A 13,187-nucleotide genomic window follows, 5' to 3' on the forward strand; every position below is an offset into this window, starting at 1 on the left:
TTATGTTTTCGAGATACTTGATGCTTTCCATCAACATTACTGTCGTGCATGATCATATAAGCTGATAGCCTTGTGAAGGAATTTTGCTTTTTATGTCATCAGTAGTCAGAGAGAGTGATTGATATGATGAAAGATTGTTGATGGAAGTGGCTTTGTGTTTGAAGAAAGCCAGCAGGTGACAAGAATTAGTTAGTGAGGTGGTGATGCACCTAAAAGCTGACTGCAGTTTTACACAAATTTTTGAATACCATGATCTTGTTCACGAGAGACCGCATTTTCTGGAAAGGTTGCAAACCACGATGGACCTGTTCTAGAGGTTTTGACATACTTATGTCACACAGTAAACTTTGGAACCCTTTGTGACGCTGTGCACGAGCTGCCATGGCAAGGAAGTACGATATGTTACAGATACTTCATGGAATAGCGTTACATTACTAAATGCTGCTATTTGACACGAAATAACCAGGCCTTTGGTTTTTGAAGGAAGTGTTTAATTTTGAGTGATTCTAGTTTAGTTTGTTGTTGTACGCTTTATTGCGATTGTTCCTATTGTAGTCGGAACTTTGAGAAATGGCATCAGCTATGATTTCACATCGACGGAGGTACATGACTGCGCAACGGTATTGCGTTGACGAAGAAGACGAAGAAGATGATGTCACGTACCTGCCCGCTGTCACCATGAGGTAGTTTCCATCCCACGTGGGAAAGTCGCATCAGGTCCTCGGACAAATTGTTTACTCAAATAAATTTGATGCGACTTTTCCACCACTGAGTTCAGGTTTGAGGGTTGAAACGAGTTTGCGTGCTTCTGTCCTGTCCTGTATGAATGCGTGTTGTTGCGTGTACGTTTAGAATGAAAATATCTAAATTTTGTTGCAAAAGATTTCGTGTTTTGTATCGCTGTTAAATATTAGTAAAAAAAACTAGAATAAGATGAAGATGTCGGCTTCGTGCATTCATGCATTGTTTGTTTGGTTGTGTTCTCATGTATGACGCATTGTAAGTTATGATGAGTGGTTTGTCAGTGCTAAGCACGATGTCGCCTGTTTATGAAATTTCACTCAATAAACATGTTGGCAAAGCAACGATTTGATTTGACTTTTTGCTTAGATTTACACTTCCGTATGCAATGAACCCACTGTAGTTATTATAGAATTATCCGAGAAGCGTCACAAAAACTACTTAAATTTGTTTTTTGCCAAGACCATCGCCATTTTGCACTGCCCAAACAGCAAAATATTGTTTTTTACACTAATTCAACGTGCAGGAGTGGAATCAATATAAAAAAGTGATTTGCTAACCGGGGCTATGCGCTGCACGGCTGCAGTGCATACCACTTAATAAAGTTTGATTGTTTTTGCGTTGGCTTTGTTGGACTGTCTTCCGCCTTCCTGACGTGGGACGTGTCACGAGGGTGTAGGCTACTCTTCAATGTTTGATCGTGTTTATGACAATGGTGGATTGGCTATGGTACTTCACAGCTTAAGTTCAAAACCGGAAATTAAACTTTACTTTCATTCAAATTCAAACTATTCACTCCAAATACGACTCTTTGCGCCAAGTCTAATCTAACTTTTGAGCTTCAGTTAAAATTTGGTGACGTTGGTCGGCCGATCTCATGAACTCGAAGTTCAAAACATTGATTCGTATCAAACTTCAAAGTTAAAAAAACAAGTCCTTGATTTCAATCAGTAAAAATTTGAACTTGAAGAAAAGTCGATGCATGTGCGGAGTGATAAAAACTGTTCATGTTTCTGTACTGCTTGCAATTTGCTCACAGTTCACTTGACCATTGCCATTTTACGCATGATTGAACTTTCGCCATTCACGCATGATTGAAATTTTGCAGCGACATACCAGTGGTTTCAACAAATACATTTTTGGTATAGTATAAAGTAGGCCTATTGCAAGCTTGGCAATTCTATACAAATTCTTGACAAGGTAACGGCTTCTACTGGTTCGTGCTTTCAGTGTTACTTGTTAGATTGGCTTAATAGAAATTATTTGAAGTTATTGACGTCTCTAGCCATTGCATTACTGCTATTATCTATAATTTTTAAACAACGTACTTTTCCTGCCACTGAAGTCGGTGACGCTAGTTTTTGTTCCCACACGGTAGTATACTATTCGCCTGAGTGTTTCCGATGTAGTTTAATCGAACAATCTATGCATCGTTTTGTTGCCAACGTCACACCAGAGATTACTTATATGTATAGTCGCACTAGTTATGGTTGATTTGTAAGCACTATCACGTGGCTGATTGATGCCCGTATTTGCTAAGCTTATTTTCATTCGAATAATTCTACTAACTCTGTTTGCTATTGCTTTCTTCTTGAATCAAAAGCTATTATGTCGCAACTTGTCTGTTTTTGCTATGGCTACTATAAATCCCATAAAGTTATTTTAATACGTAATAGTAATTTAGGAATGATTGTATCGGGTATGAGGATTAAAAACTGCCGTTTAGGTTTAATTTGGCATTGGCTGTGGTAAAGATGAGCCATGCTTCGTAAGCACTGTGCAAGCATAAGCATCAATGAGTTGGTGATTTTGAGATTACCTGCAGTGTTCAATAGACCATGAAGCGTAGGTGTCGTTTAAGAAAATTTTCACCATTTGTATAATATGTATTGTGTATGGCATGCTACATTGGCAATCGAATCTTTTAGTGACGTATGGGAAATCGTATTGGAATAGGAGTTGTTATTCACGGTTTGACTGTTAAAGTGCTATTATTGTTGTTTGATTTGATAAATTAGAGAAAAATGTCGGTAATGTAATTTCCGGGTTTTTTTAACGACATTTTAACTTATGACAACGTTAACAAATGATTCTTGCAATGATATATAATGTGGTTTCCGCAAAGTGTAATTAAAAATGATTTTTGTTTGTGATTGACTCGACACTTGGCTTGTGTGTCTGATGCCTGTGAAATAAAAAAAGCCTACTGTGGTTGTGCTGTGACGTGTTTAGCGAGCATATACGTTCAAACGTTTCTCCCTCAAACCTTGCTGACCGAAATTTTCCACCTTTAGCCCTGATCCTGAAAGTGGAGATCAGTTTCATAACAACCGTGCCATGACCGTAGTTTGGTCCTCTCCGAGTCGTCGTCAGTCGAATAGCCAACCATGTCCTCCAAAACAGTCACGTGGTCAAGAAATCTGCATTGCACAAAATTGTGAAAACAAAGCTTTTTTAAGCGACGACGCAGCAAAAGTGCGTCAAAAGAGCTTAGACTTTTCCGCTATATCAGGAAGTCCGCCGCCTGTGCGACTTCGAGCACGACGGTCAGCTGTATCCTCCGTCGCCTCTAGCGATAACATTATTCCGAGCGATTCTGCAGAAGAAGATTTTCACGACGACCAATACGGAATGAAGAAAAACGCCTTCAAAATTGCGACTCGATTTATTGGGATGACTTTGCAGAAGAACTCGCTTCAAAAAGCAGAGGCAGAAAGAGCCGCTGCTGCCGCGGTGGTCCGCACATACTTAACAAACCCAGACAGGTATTCGTGTAGCCAGCATTGTTGAGCTTACTTCAATTTTTTTTTTTCGTTTTTGCTTATCGCTAGGCGGTATCAGTTGTAGCTGTAGGCCTGTAGGCCTGTACCTAAGAATGCTGTAGGCCTGAACTAAATTAAGGATTTAGAATTTAAATGATTGTTGAAAACATACTTGCATCCGCTTCTACATGGTGCCAAAGCGTCTGTCACGTTGTGTTGTCACAAACTATTGTCATGTTTCATTGTTGTTTATTTACGTTTTTATAATTGCTGTCTAACCCCTGTTCTGGTAGATTGTATCTAAGTTTGAAGAAAATACAGCTGATTGTTCGTTTTGTACCAAATATTAATTCAATCAACTTCAATAAAAGGTTAATAAGTGAAAAAGCCTTTCTGGGAGACTCCATGGAAATATTTGTTTTTTTTTTTTGCAGAAAAGAAAAGAACGGCAACGTTCTTTGCGAAACATGCGACAAGTTGTCTAGTGATGTCAGCAAGGTAATGTAGAAAGTGTTTTAGCATTAAGTTCATTAATAACCTTTTGTGTGCTCAACAATATCACAGCGACATGTGAGGTAGATCTGATGTCATGTCAAGTCCATGTCACTGGTGATGATTGATGACGTTCACAAATAAAAAAGTCCTGATTTTTATCTGCTAAGAAACAAGGCTTAGCTTTAGATTTTTGTTTTAAAAATCAAGCAGGTGATAATAAAAAACTATAACAAAAACAAACAATATGTCTGACAAATAAATCTGATGTCTATACACAAATAAAAATCATCCGTCTAACTAACATTTCTTTACTTCAGGCTGAAGACTTTTTCGCTATGTTGGAAAGGATGCAGGTTAGCGTTGTGATGTTATCGGTTAGCTCACCACAATAATCTTTAATTGTTTTGAATTTCAACGATTTATTACAGAATCAAAGTTGAAATTCTTGCTGTAGCCTACATTTTTCTTGTTAATCAGCATTTTTTTCATGTGACAAACTTTTTTCTGCTGGACAGAAAAATATTTTTTATTGCTAGAAACTAGGACTCACTAACCCGCTGAGATTGTTTAAAAGAGGGTTAACTTTTCACGTTTTGTGACGTCACATACGCTTATCGATTTCCTTTTGCTATTCTCGCCATATTAGCTCATCATGATCGGCTCGTCGCGGTGGCGTGACTTACTTATTAATTACGAAGAAAAGCATCGGCTTCGGTGAAACCTGAACCTCGTCTATCGTATCGAGAACAGTAAAATGAAGCGACACTTTGTTCATTGACAGTTACTTTACAAGTAGCAGTTGATCTGGAAGTTAATAAAGCTTTGGTCTTGAAAGAAACTTCTTTCAAGTTTCGTGATATATTTGTTAAGACTTTGAAGAATATATTATCTTTTTCTTTCAAGGGAACACGCATGGATGAACAACGGTGCTCCATTCATCTGGCAAGTCCAGCATCCTCTCTGGAGACCATGGTAAGTCAGAGATTCAGAGTAATCTAGTTCTCGAGAAATGTTGAAGAGTGAAGAATATATTTCAACACACAACAACTCTCTAAAACCTCTACAGCCTGTTTCACCCCAAAAAGGGGGTCATCGGAAGGTCTTTATTCAAATAGAATATATAGAAATAATATCGATATTTGATAGGTAGCCTACTCCTTCAGCTTTCATAAGAAATCTTCTTTCGTTTGATCACTCAAAATACTATTTACTCTCCGCAGCCTAACGATTTGACAACTTCGTATCCTTCCATCGATGAAGTTTTAAGGAAAGATGGCCCATATGCTCAAGTTATTCCTCCCACACGAGGTGGGTATTGGGCGCAAGGTTTCCACACTGAGTCGCCATTCCTTTCAACGGAACCTTCTCAGCTTGTTTCAAGTCAACTTCAATTTCAACCTTACCTGCAAAACGATGACATCACGATCGCATACAGGGAGCACTTCTTAGGACAGGTGAGAAACTTGGTATATTCATCTGCTGGTAAGATAATAATTGTTGGTTGTCTTCCTGGATGCTTTGTAGACACGCAGCAGTGTAAACAATAACAAACTAATCATGACAATGGATGAAAAAGTTTCCTCTTGTGGGTACGTAATTTTACTAGATTAACTGATTGTTCAATAAGTTTTTTGTATTGGTACGCAGGAGCACATTAACATGTATGGTTATGACGAAACAAACGAGGCAATCGGGTCGCTGTTGATGTCAATCAAGTATGAACCAACAAGTGATAAAGACAGCCTTGGTCAACACAGAGTGCTGTTGAGGTGTGGTGCATTGATATATTTTAACAAGAAAGATAGCAAGTATGCTACGTATACAACATAAAACTTTTATTAAAATGTATTGTTCACTAGATGTCGTCATGCGTCGTGGATCCGATGTTTTCCTGTCACTCCTGGAAGTGGGGGTCCAGTGCGATGGGCAAAAGCTCTTTGTCCTGACATCAATGTTGACAGGTGAACTATAATGATGCGAGCTCTCACTTATTCTAAGGTGGCGTTGTATGCTTATGCTGTATCGCCATTCTTTGAAAGTTAACGCATTAAAAATGACAAGCTTTTTCTGCAAAACAATTATGAAGGGTGAAGTTGCTTTGTAAATGCAATAGTTGCTGAAAGTGTGTAGAATAATTTTTGCCACGAATTTGTGGAATTGCTTTATGGCGATTTTTGACGTTATTGCGTTATGACGGACCTTCATGACAGATTTGAGCCGATTGCTTGTCCCAACGTATGGCGTGCCATCCTCCACTTCGACGAACATTCCATTAATTCCTGTTACAAGTTTGGACTTGTTTACCAAAAGAAGAAGCAGGCCAAAGAAGAGGATTTGTTCGGAAACTGCGGGGAAAGTCCCGCCTTCAGGGAGTTTTTGGATTTCTTAGGAGACAGCGTTAATCTCCAGGTAGCGCAACACTGGTTGAATGTTTTTCTTTGTCATCAATCGTCAATTAATTGTCTAATAAATAATAATTATTAAACACTTTCACTAACCATGCACAAGTGAAGTTTTGCGCCCTGCTTCGATGAAGGAAAGCAATCACCTTAAATTTATCTTTCCTTAATTTACAGGGTTTTAATGGGTTTCGAGGAGGTTTAGATGTGACAAACGGGCACACAGGGGACACATCCGTTCACACCACGTTTCAAAACAAGCAGATTATGTTTCATGTTTCCACCATGCTCCCTTACGTAGAGGGGGACCGGCAACAGGTTAGTTCAAAGGTTAAGAGTGACAACTAACGGTCACCACCGAAAGGCAAATCAGAGAAAACTTTCATGCAAGTTTTCATCACCTTTTATTCAAAACGTTTACAGTAGCCTCATCGTTGAACGTTGGACCTTTGTCACTAAAGCTCATCGACGTTAGTTTGGTTTATTTGGTAATAATATAGGCGTAATTATGCGGTTTTTACCTTCTACGGTACAATAGATAATAACGTGTGTTTTCATAATGTAGCTCTGTGTCCATCATAGTTACGCATTTCTCTTAGCACTTGCCGCTTTACAATACTGATAGTTTCATGACGTAAAGGCATGATGCGTTTGGATTACGCGATATTGTGTTGTCATAGTTGCAAAGAAAACGTCACATTGGAAACGACATTGTTGCGATGATCTTCCAAGAAGAGAGCACGCCTTTTGTTCCAGACATGATCACTTCTAACTTTCTCCACGCATACATCGTCATCCAGCCAATCAACCCATGCACTGATGAGTGCAAATATAAGGTAGGTTTGTGGGTGCCATGTTTTAAGGTATGAAATCGTAATATATTACAATTTATCATGCAGCTGATTGTTTATCATATCAAAAAGTTGCCAAGAAAGCATTTAGATTCATATTGTAACCTATACCTTGCGTCATTTATTAATGTGTTTTTCAACGCCAGCGTATAATTATTCCAATCAGGTGTCAGTAACGTGTCGTGAAGACGTGCCAGATTTTTTGCCGGTTCTTCCAGAACCAGCAGTCTTCAACAAGAATGAATCGTTCCGGGAATGGTTGTATTGTAAGATGATAAACGCGGAGTGGTCCTGCTGCAAGTCGGAACGATTTGCGAAGCTTCAATATCGGACCAGGTTGGTGAATTCTTACAAAATTTAAACGCGGTAAATAAAACTTCCAGCCAACATAACGTCACCAGCGTAAGTTTGACAAAAATGACAAATATTCGACAAAATCATCTTCAGGTCTATGTTGCTGGATCAGCTTTGCGATGAAATGCAGAGAGGCAGTGAGCTCATGGTCGGACCGACGTCACAGTCAGGTGGTGACAATATTAGCACGTCATCAGCGTCTTCAGACACCGTCAAGGAAATGGGAAATGGGTTCTTTGAAACGTTTAAGGTGAGAATTGCGTCTATCTCAACACAATAGATTGAGTTTCGCTTTCAGCAGCATGATCGTTGCTTACTTCACAATGTAGAAATTAACTACCTGTTTTAGCCTGATCCTGCAAGTTTTGATTGATTGATTGATTGAGTCTTTATCCTCGGACTGAGAAAGCTTCTTGCAGAGCTTAATCCTGGTAGTTTCGCATACTTGTAGAGGCTTTGAATCACTGACGCAGGCCTGGTCACCGAGATTGACAGAGTGAAGTTTCCGATTGTTAAAGTCTTGTTGTTGGGGAGCTATTCCATCCATTAGATGCCGCAGAATAGAGAGCAGTCCTTAACGTGCGTTGCTCAAGCGCACACTCCAAAAGTCGAACTAGCGCCGCTTGATCTTGAAGATTTTTGTTCCAGAAGTCGCGCTACCCAACTGAGCTATCGGGGCGGACAAAGCGGGCAGTTTGCTGTGGTAATAGCGAATTGCTCTAGCTTTCGGAACACAGTTTCTTAGTCATGTGCTATAACAAATGGTGTTGAACTGAAGTCAGTGAGTCGTTCTTGCGGCCCTTTTGTTTGGCTTTAGGCTGCAGTCTGTTGAGTTTCTGTGTTAGGCGTTATTGCTGTGAAATTTTGTTGAGTCAGTTGATCAATAGATTAGGTGACGTAGTTCTTTCCCAACAATATCAACAATAACAACATGTTTGGACACATTCTGAGACTTCACCAGGACTCACCTCCCCAGAAAGCCCTTGAATTTGCAATAATTGGCAGCAAAAAGTACCAAGGCCGAACCGGACGTCACCGTACCAATTTATTACAACTGCTGAGATCTGACATCAGAAAAGCTGGCCTGGGATCCCTGCTCAGCACACCACATCTCCATCGATTGCAAAACATCGCAAAGGACAAAACAGAATGGAGATCCTATCAACCTTGTTGAAAGACTGATCGAAGCCAGCGGATGCCAAACGATTTGGCTACACTGGCGGCGGAGACAGTTACAATAATAATCTCAAAACAATTAAGTTTTGCTGCAGATTTATGTTATCTTTCATAATTCAGATTCATTTTGATGTCCTCGCAGTGCATAATTTTACACTGTGGCGGAAACAGGATATTTTAGGATTTTAGTTAATGTATCTAATTTAGATGCGGTCTCGATTCAGTGTTGCCGTTAAAATAATTTGGAATTTTTTACAGAAACTTGCCAGGCAGTCAAGGTCTTTGGATGATCATCATATCGAGCACAGCCCACTTTTTGGGAAGAAGTTTTATCACCAAGGGTCAAAAGGAAGTCTGGTGAGTGCAACTTAATCACATTCGTCGTTAAGCAAATTTTCAGACAAAAATTGTTAAATTTGTATTCACTGATTCACGCAGAAACAAACTTTCTGCAGAATCAAATAGGTATTGAGATTGCTTGCTTACTTACACCTCCCACTGCCATTATAGGAAGTTTGTATACTATGCTTAAGCCCAATAATAGTCTTGTACTCGCTATTTATATTTTCACCATAATAACGACGTGTAATTGCAGGATGAGAGACGCTCTACCATCTGGAGCCAAGGAGCAAAAAGGTGAGACGACACCTAGTTGCATTCTGGTGACGTTGAGAAATCAAATTCGTTCAAGTGTGTTTCAATGAATATTAATTTATTTTGAGAATAAATAAGAGTGGCCACTATCCTTGAAGAAAGGGATCATGAAGATATGGCATTTCTAACACTTTGAGGGCCCTGATAACTTACCGCGTATGTGTTTGTAGGCCTAACACCTAGCTAACATCCGGCTTCTTTAGGAATAGGAAGTTGAGTGTCTCTCATAAGGAGACGCAGATAACTTCGCTTGAAAAGATCTTTTTTGGAGGTGCCTGTATTTTTTAGACGGCGCTCGAATGTTCACTTAGTATCAAGTCCGACTTGATCTCTTAACGGCCTTGTGAGTTGCTCTTGTGTTAGGGGAGGGGGATGTGTCCATAAAAATCTTTATTCTTGAGTGACCCTTATCAACTTATTTAATCTGCAATCCTATGTTTGTAGCAACGTGTCGTCCAATCAGAACAGTCAAGACAGTGGTCACGTGTCCGATATGAAGTTGGACCAAGGAAGCCTGACGTCGTTGGGTGACTCCCCAAAGAAGTTAAGGTATGGCGTAATAATGAAACAGTGAAAAACTGTGAAAAGCGTTAAAATGTTAAGTCCGATGTCTGCATCTGTGAGGATAAATGGTCGTGTCCTGTTTACTAATAATAATTATTTTTATAAGTCTGAAGGTTTTCTGTTTTTGATTTTCGTTTGATTTACATTACAATGACGTATAAATTGGTGCAGGAAAAACCCATCGGAGTCTTCCAGTCAGTCCTGTGACAGCTTCACCAGCTTGGACTTGGATACTGCGCTGGTGAGACTTATTGGTTTGAACAGAATTATAATGACTAGCCGACTGCATGCTCGCTTCGTTGTTTCACTCCCATTCTTCTTCGTCGTATGAGCTGTTCTTCCGGACTATATGTTTGGGCATGATGTCATCAGCCACTCGACAGTCTCGTCATCCAGGGCCTTCAGTCCAAGCGTTCCATGTGGTGGTTGATGGATTGGGCAGTCATGGACGACATGATCTACTGTCTGGTCTGTGGCGCCACACTCGCATCCCGGTGAGGGAGCCAGGCCCCATCTGCACATGCCTGAACGAAAGCGACCAACGCCGGTTCGTAGGCGGTTAAGCCGGACCCACGCAAGTTTTACGAGGGACATTCCCGGAGGGTGGGGATCGACGTCGGGTAGGAAATCACGGAGTCGGGAGGTGTTGTTTTGCCACTCCATGTTCCATGTGTAGTTCGTCCAGTGTGCCGCACTTATTCCAAGATCTTCAACGTTGTTCAGAAGCTGTCGTGCGGCGGGCACAAATGGGCGTCTTGATTTCAGTCGCTGCTGTCCTCCAGGTAGGCGCTGGAGTGTACTGTGGAGGAGGTGGCCGGGGTCCAGCGCGCGACGAGCAAGGGAAATCATGGCTCCTTTACGGCAAAGCTCAGCAGGTTGGATGCCTGCAAGGATGGGAAGGCAGTCCGTTGGAGTGGGACGCAGGCATTCAGTCACAGTGCGTAGTGCGTCATTGATGGCGGTGTCAATGTGGCGGGTGTGAGAGCTGCGGCACCACACTGGTGCGCAGTACTCGGCATGAAACTCATTTCACTCCTATTTTCAGGCATTTCACTCCCATGAAACAACTTTTATGAACAAGCCTCACATTGAGCCGGTTTTATTCCGATTTACACTTACGTCATTTATTTAAATAAACGATCGATGAGCTGAAACCTTAACTACACATTACTCATGACAGAAACAATCTCGATGTTTTAATTTTATATGAGTTTGAAACTTGAAATCTCTGAGTTTATTCTTCATTCTTCTAGTCTTAATCAACCTTGCAATTTCCAGGAAAGTGCCTCATCCGTACCTGAGTCCTGGCCACAATCCGTCAATACGTCATCAAAGTCGCACAGCAACGCCAACGAGCGAAAGGGAGATGCGAACGGAAATGATGTTGATCGTTTGGTTATGTTGAAAGAAGAATTGGAAACACTTCGCATTGAAAGAAGCCAGTTTGAAAGTCAAAAGCAGGAATTGCTGGTAAGTTTTGATCGTATTAGGTCTTACATTGATGTAACACGCGAGGATACCATCGAAAGATTTATTAATGTCTTTGAATTCTTGAAACATTATTTAAACTCTAACCAACTTATACATTTTAACATTGCGGTATGCATGTATATCAGCTTGGCTTACACAACATAGTATGCTTATTTTTACATTCAAAACCAATTTTCTTTTCCACGTGATCTGCTTCGTTCAAATCGAGTAATAGTAAATCTGTTCAGGAACTCCGGGACGAAGTTAAACAGCTCCGACAAGCAGTAAACAGAAGACCGGACCCCACCATTGTACGAAAGTTAGGTGGCACTCTACCCACTACAGAAGAACACTTTATATGATGACATCATGTTGCAAATGATGACACGTTTGATGTCGAAAAAAAAATATTTGCAATTGTCATTTTGAAGATGGAGAAGGCCTTTTGTAATTTATTGTTTTTATATTTTTATTACTGTTTTTAGCGCCCTTTAGTTTTCTCATTTATTGATAAAGAAGTTTGGGCTATCATGACGTTATTGGCCAAAGATGAACAAGTTGCCACTCGCTTGTTTTGCACGTCTTTCATTGCGTCATTATTGATTTTCTGCTTTTATATAAATTACATCGAATTTTTATTGTTAATAAACTACGTGCTGCTTGCCACTGGATGACAGCATTTCATCTTGATTTTTGATTGTTTGGCCTTGGTCCCCTTATGCATAAGAGGATAGATTTCCATAAACTCCTGCTAGTTAACTTTACAAAACTTTGATTGAATGCAATTTTTGTAGGCTATTCAACCATTCAGCGATTGGTTTTCTGTCACTGTAATTGGAATTTCTTGCCTCTTGCATAGTGTTGAAAAAGTTTCCGAACAATGGAGTAGCAGTAAGACTTCAAGGCAGTGCCGCTGTTCTAAACTAAACGCCGGTGCTTATGCTAAAAGCATTTACTGTGTTTCGTCACGAAAATCACACAGACCCAATAAGCTTCCTTTGGGGCATGCAGTCAATGATACAGTTGACTCCACACTCGCACATATTGGAGGTCAGAAATCTCACTCAAGTGTGTTGGTTACTGAGTTGCACTCAGCCATCCCATGCAAGTGCAGTCAAATTGTGTGAGGGTCAACGCTGGAAGAAAATTTGGTGTCTTGCAAACTTTCACTTTTCTTTCTTTTGGTGGCACACCTAACAACAACTTTTTATTTGCTGCACTAATGCATTTGTCTTCAGGGATTTTATTAGTAGTTGTGTAGTGTGGGCTGCCCTGTACAATTGGAAAGCAGATGGTAGCGAAGATAAAACACGAATAATAGTGCAGTCGTGGGAGATTTTTTGTGGGAAAATTTTTTTATCAAGCTGATACTTTGCTCAGACCTTCCCCATACTATGCAAATGGCTCAGAAAAAAATCCCCATCAATCGGATGATGGGAAACCACTTTTTGGACCTTTTTTCCAAATGACGTCACAATCCCTTTTGGGTCCAACATATGAAATTTTCAAGTTTTTCAAAATAGGACATATTATACATCATTTTTTAGCTTTTTTCAAGGGGAACAACTTTTTCTATTAACCAGAACCCTGAAAATGTACAGAAAAAGAGTTATTACCGATTAAGCAACAGGATAAATCTATAAAGTTCAGGCAAATTTGAAATTATTCGTCACTGTTGGACTTATTCTTCTATATTCTTTGACAAGAATTGAACAAAGTAA

The 13,187-nt window shown here is 40.1% G+C and overlaps 1 protein-coding gene across 3 annotated transcripts in view; it reads left to right on the plus strand.

Moving 5' to 3' along the window:
* The window catches only part of LOC145764774 (rap1 GTPase-activating protein 1-like), a 33,232-nt gene extending 21,082 nt beyond the window's left edge, over positions 1 to 12,150 (plus strand). For 2 of the 3 annotated variants that reach the window (XM_082576445.1, XM_082576446.1), the window contains 17 exons: positions 3,938 to 4,001; positions 4,316 to 4,351; positions 4,902 to 4,970; positions 5,219 to 5,452; positions 5,646 to 5,767; positions 5,858 to 5,959; positions 6,209 to 6,407; positions 6,575 to 6,715; positions 7,078 to 7,233; positions 7,415 to 7,584; positions 7,696 to 7,852; positions 9,037 to 9,135; positions 9,374 to 9,414; positions 9,877 to 9,981; positions 10,168 to 10,237; positions 11,275 to 11,466; positions 11,715 to 12,150. In XM_082576445.1, the coding sequence (XP_082432571.1) occupies positions 3,938 to 4,001; positions 4,316 to 4,351; positions 4,902 to 4,970; positions 5,219 to 5,452; positions 5,646 to 5,767; positions 5,858 to 5,959; positions 6,209 to 6,407; positions 6,575 to 6,715; positions 7,078 to 7,233; positions 7,415 to 7,584; positions 7,696 to 7,852; positions 9,037 to 9,135; positions 9,374 to 9,414; positions 9,877 to 9,981; positions 10,168 to 10,237; positions 11,275 to 11,466; positions 11,715 to 11,828 (2,071 nt within the window). In that variant the 3' untranslated portion in view covers positions 11,829 to 12,150. Of the gene's footprint in view, positions 1 to 534; positions 684 to 3,035; positions 3,507 to 3,937; positions 4,002 to 4,315; positions 4,352 to 4,901; positions 4,971 to 5,218; positions 5,453 to 5,645; positions 5,768 to 5,857; positions 5,960 to 6,208; positions 6,408 to 6,574; positions 6,716 to 7,077; positions 7,234 to 7,414; positions 7,585 to 7,695; positions 7,853 to 9,036; positions 9,136 to 9,373; positions 9,415 to 9,876; positions 9,982 to 10,167; positions 10,238 to 11,274; positions 11,467 to 11,714 lie in introns of those variants that run through there. The other variant, XM_082576444.1, reaches the window with a different exon arrangement.
* The last annotated feature ends 1,037 nt before the right edge of the window (positions 12,151 to 13,187 follow it).

This window comes from Aplidium turbinatum, chromosome 2, assembly GCF_918807975.1.
Source record: "Aplidium turbinatum chromosome 2, kaAplTurb1.1, whole genome shotgun sequence".
Taxonomy (NCBI): Eukaryota; Metazoa; Chordata; class Ascidiacea; order Aplousobranchia; family Polyclinidae; genus Aplidium; species Aplidium turbinatum.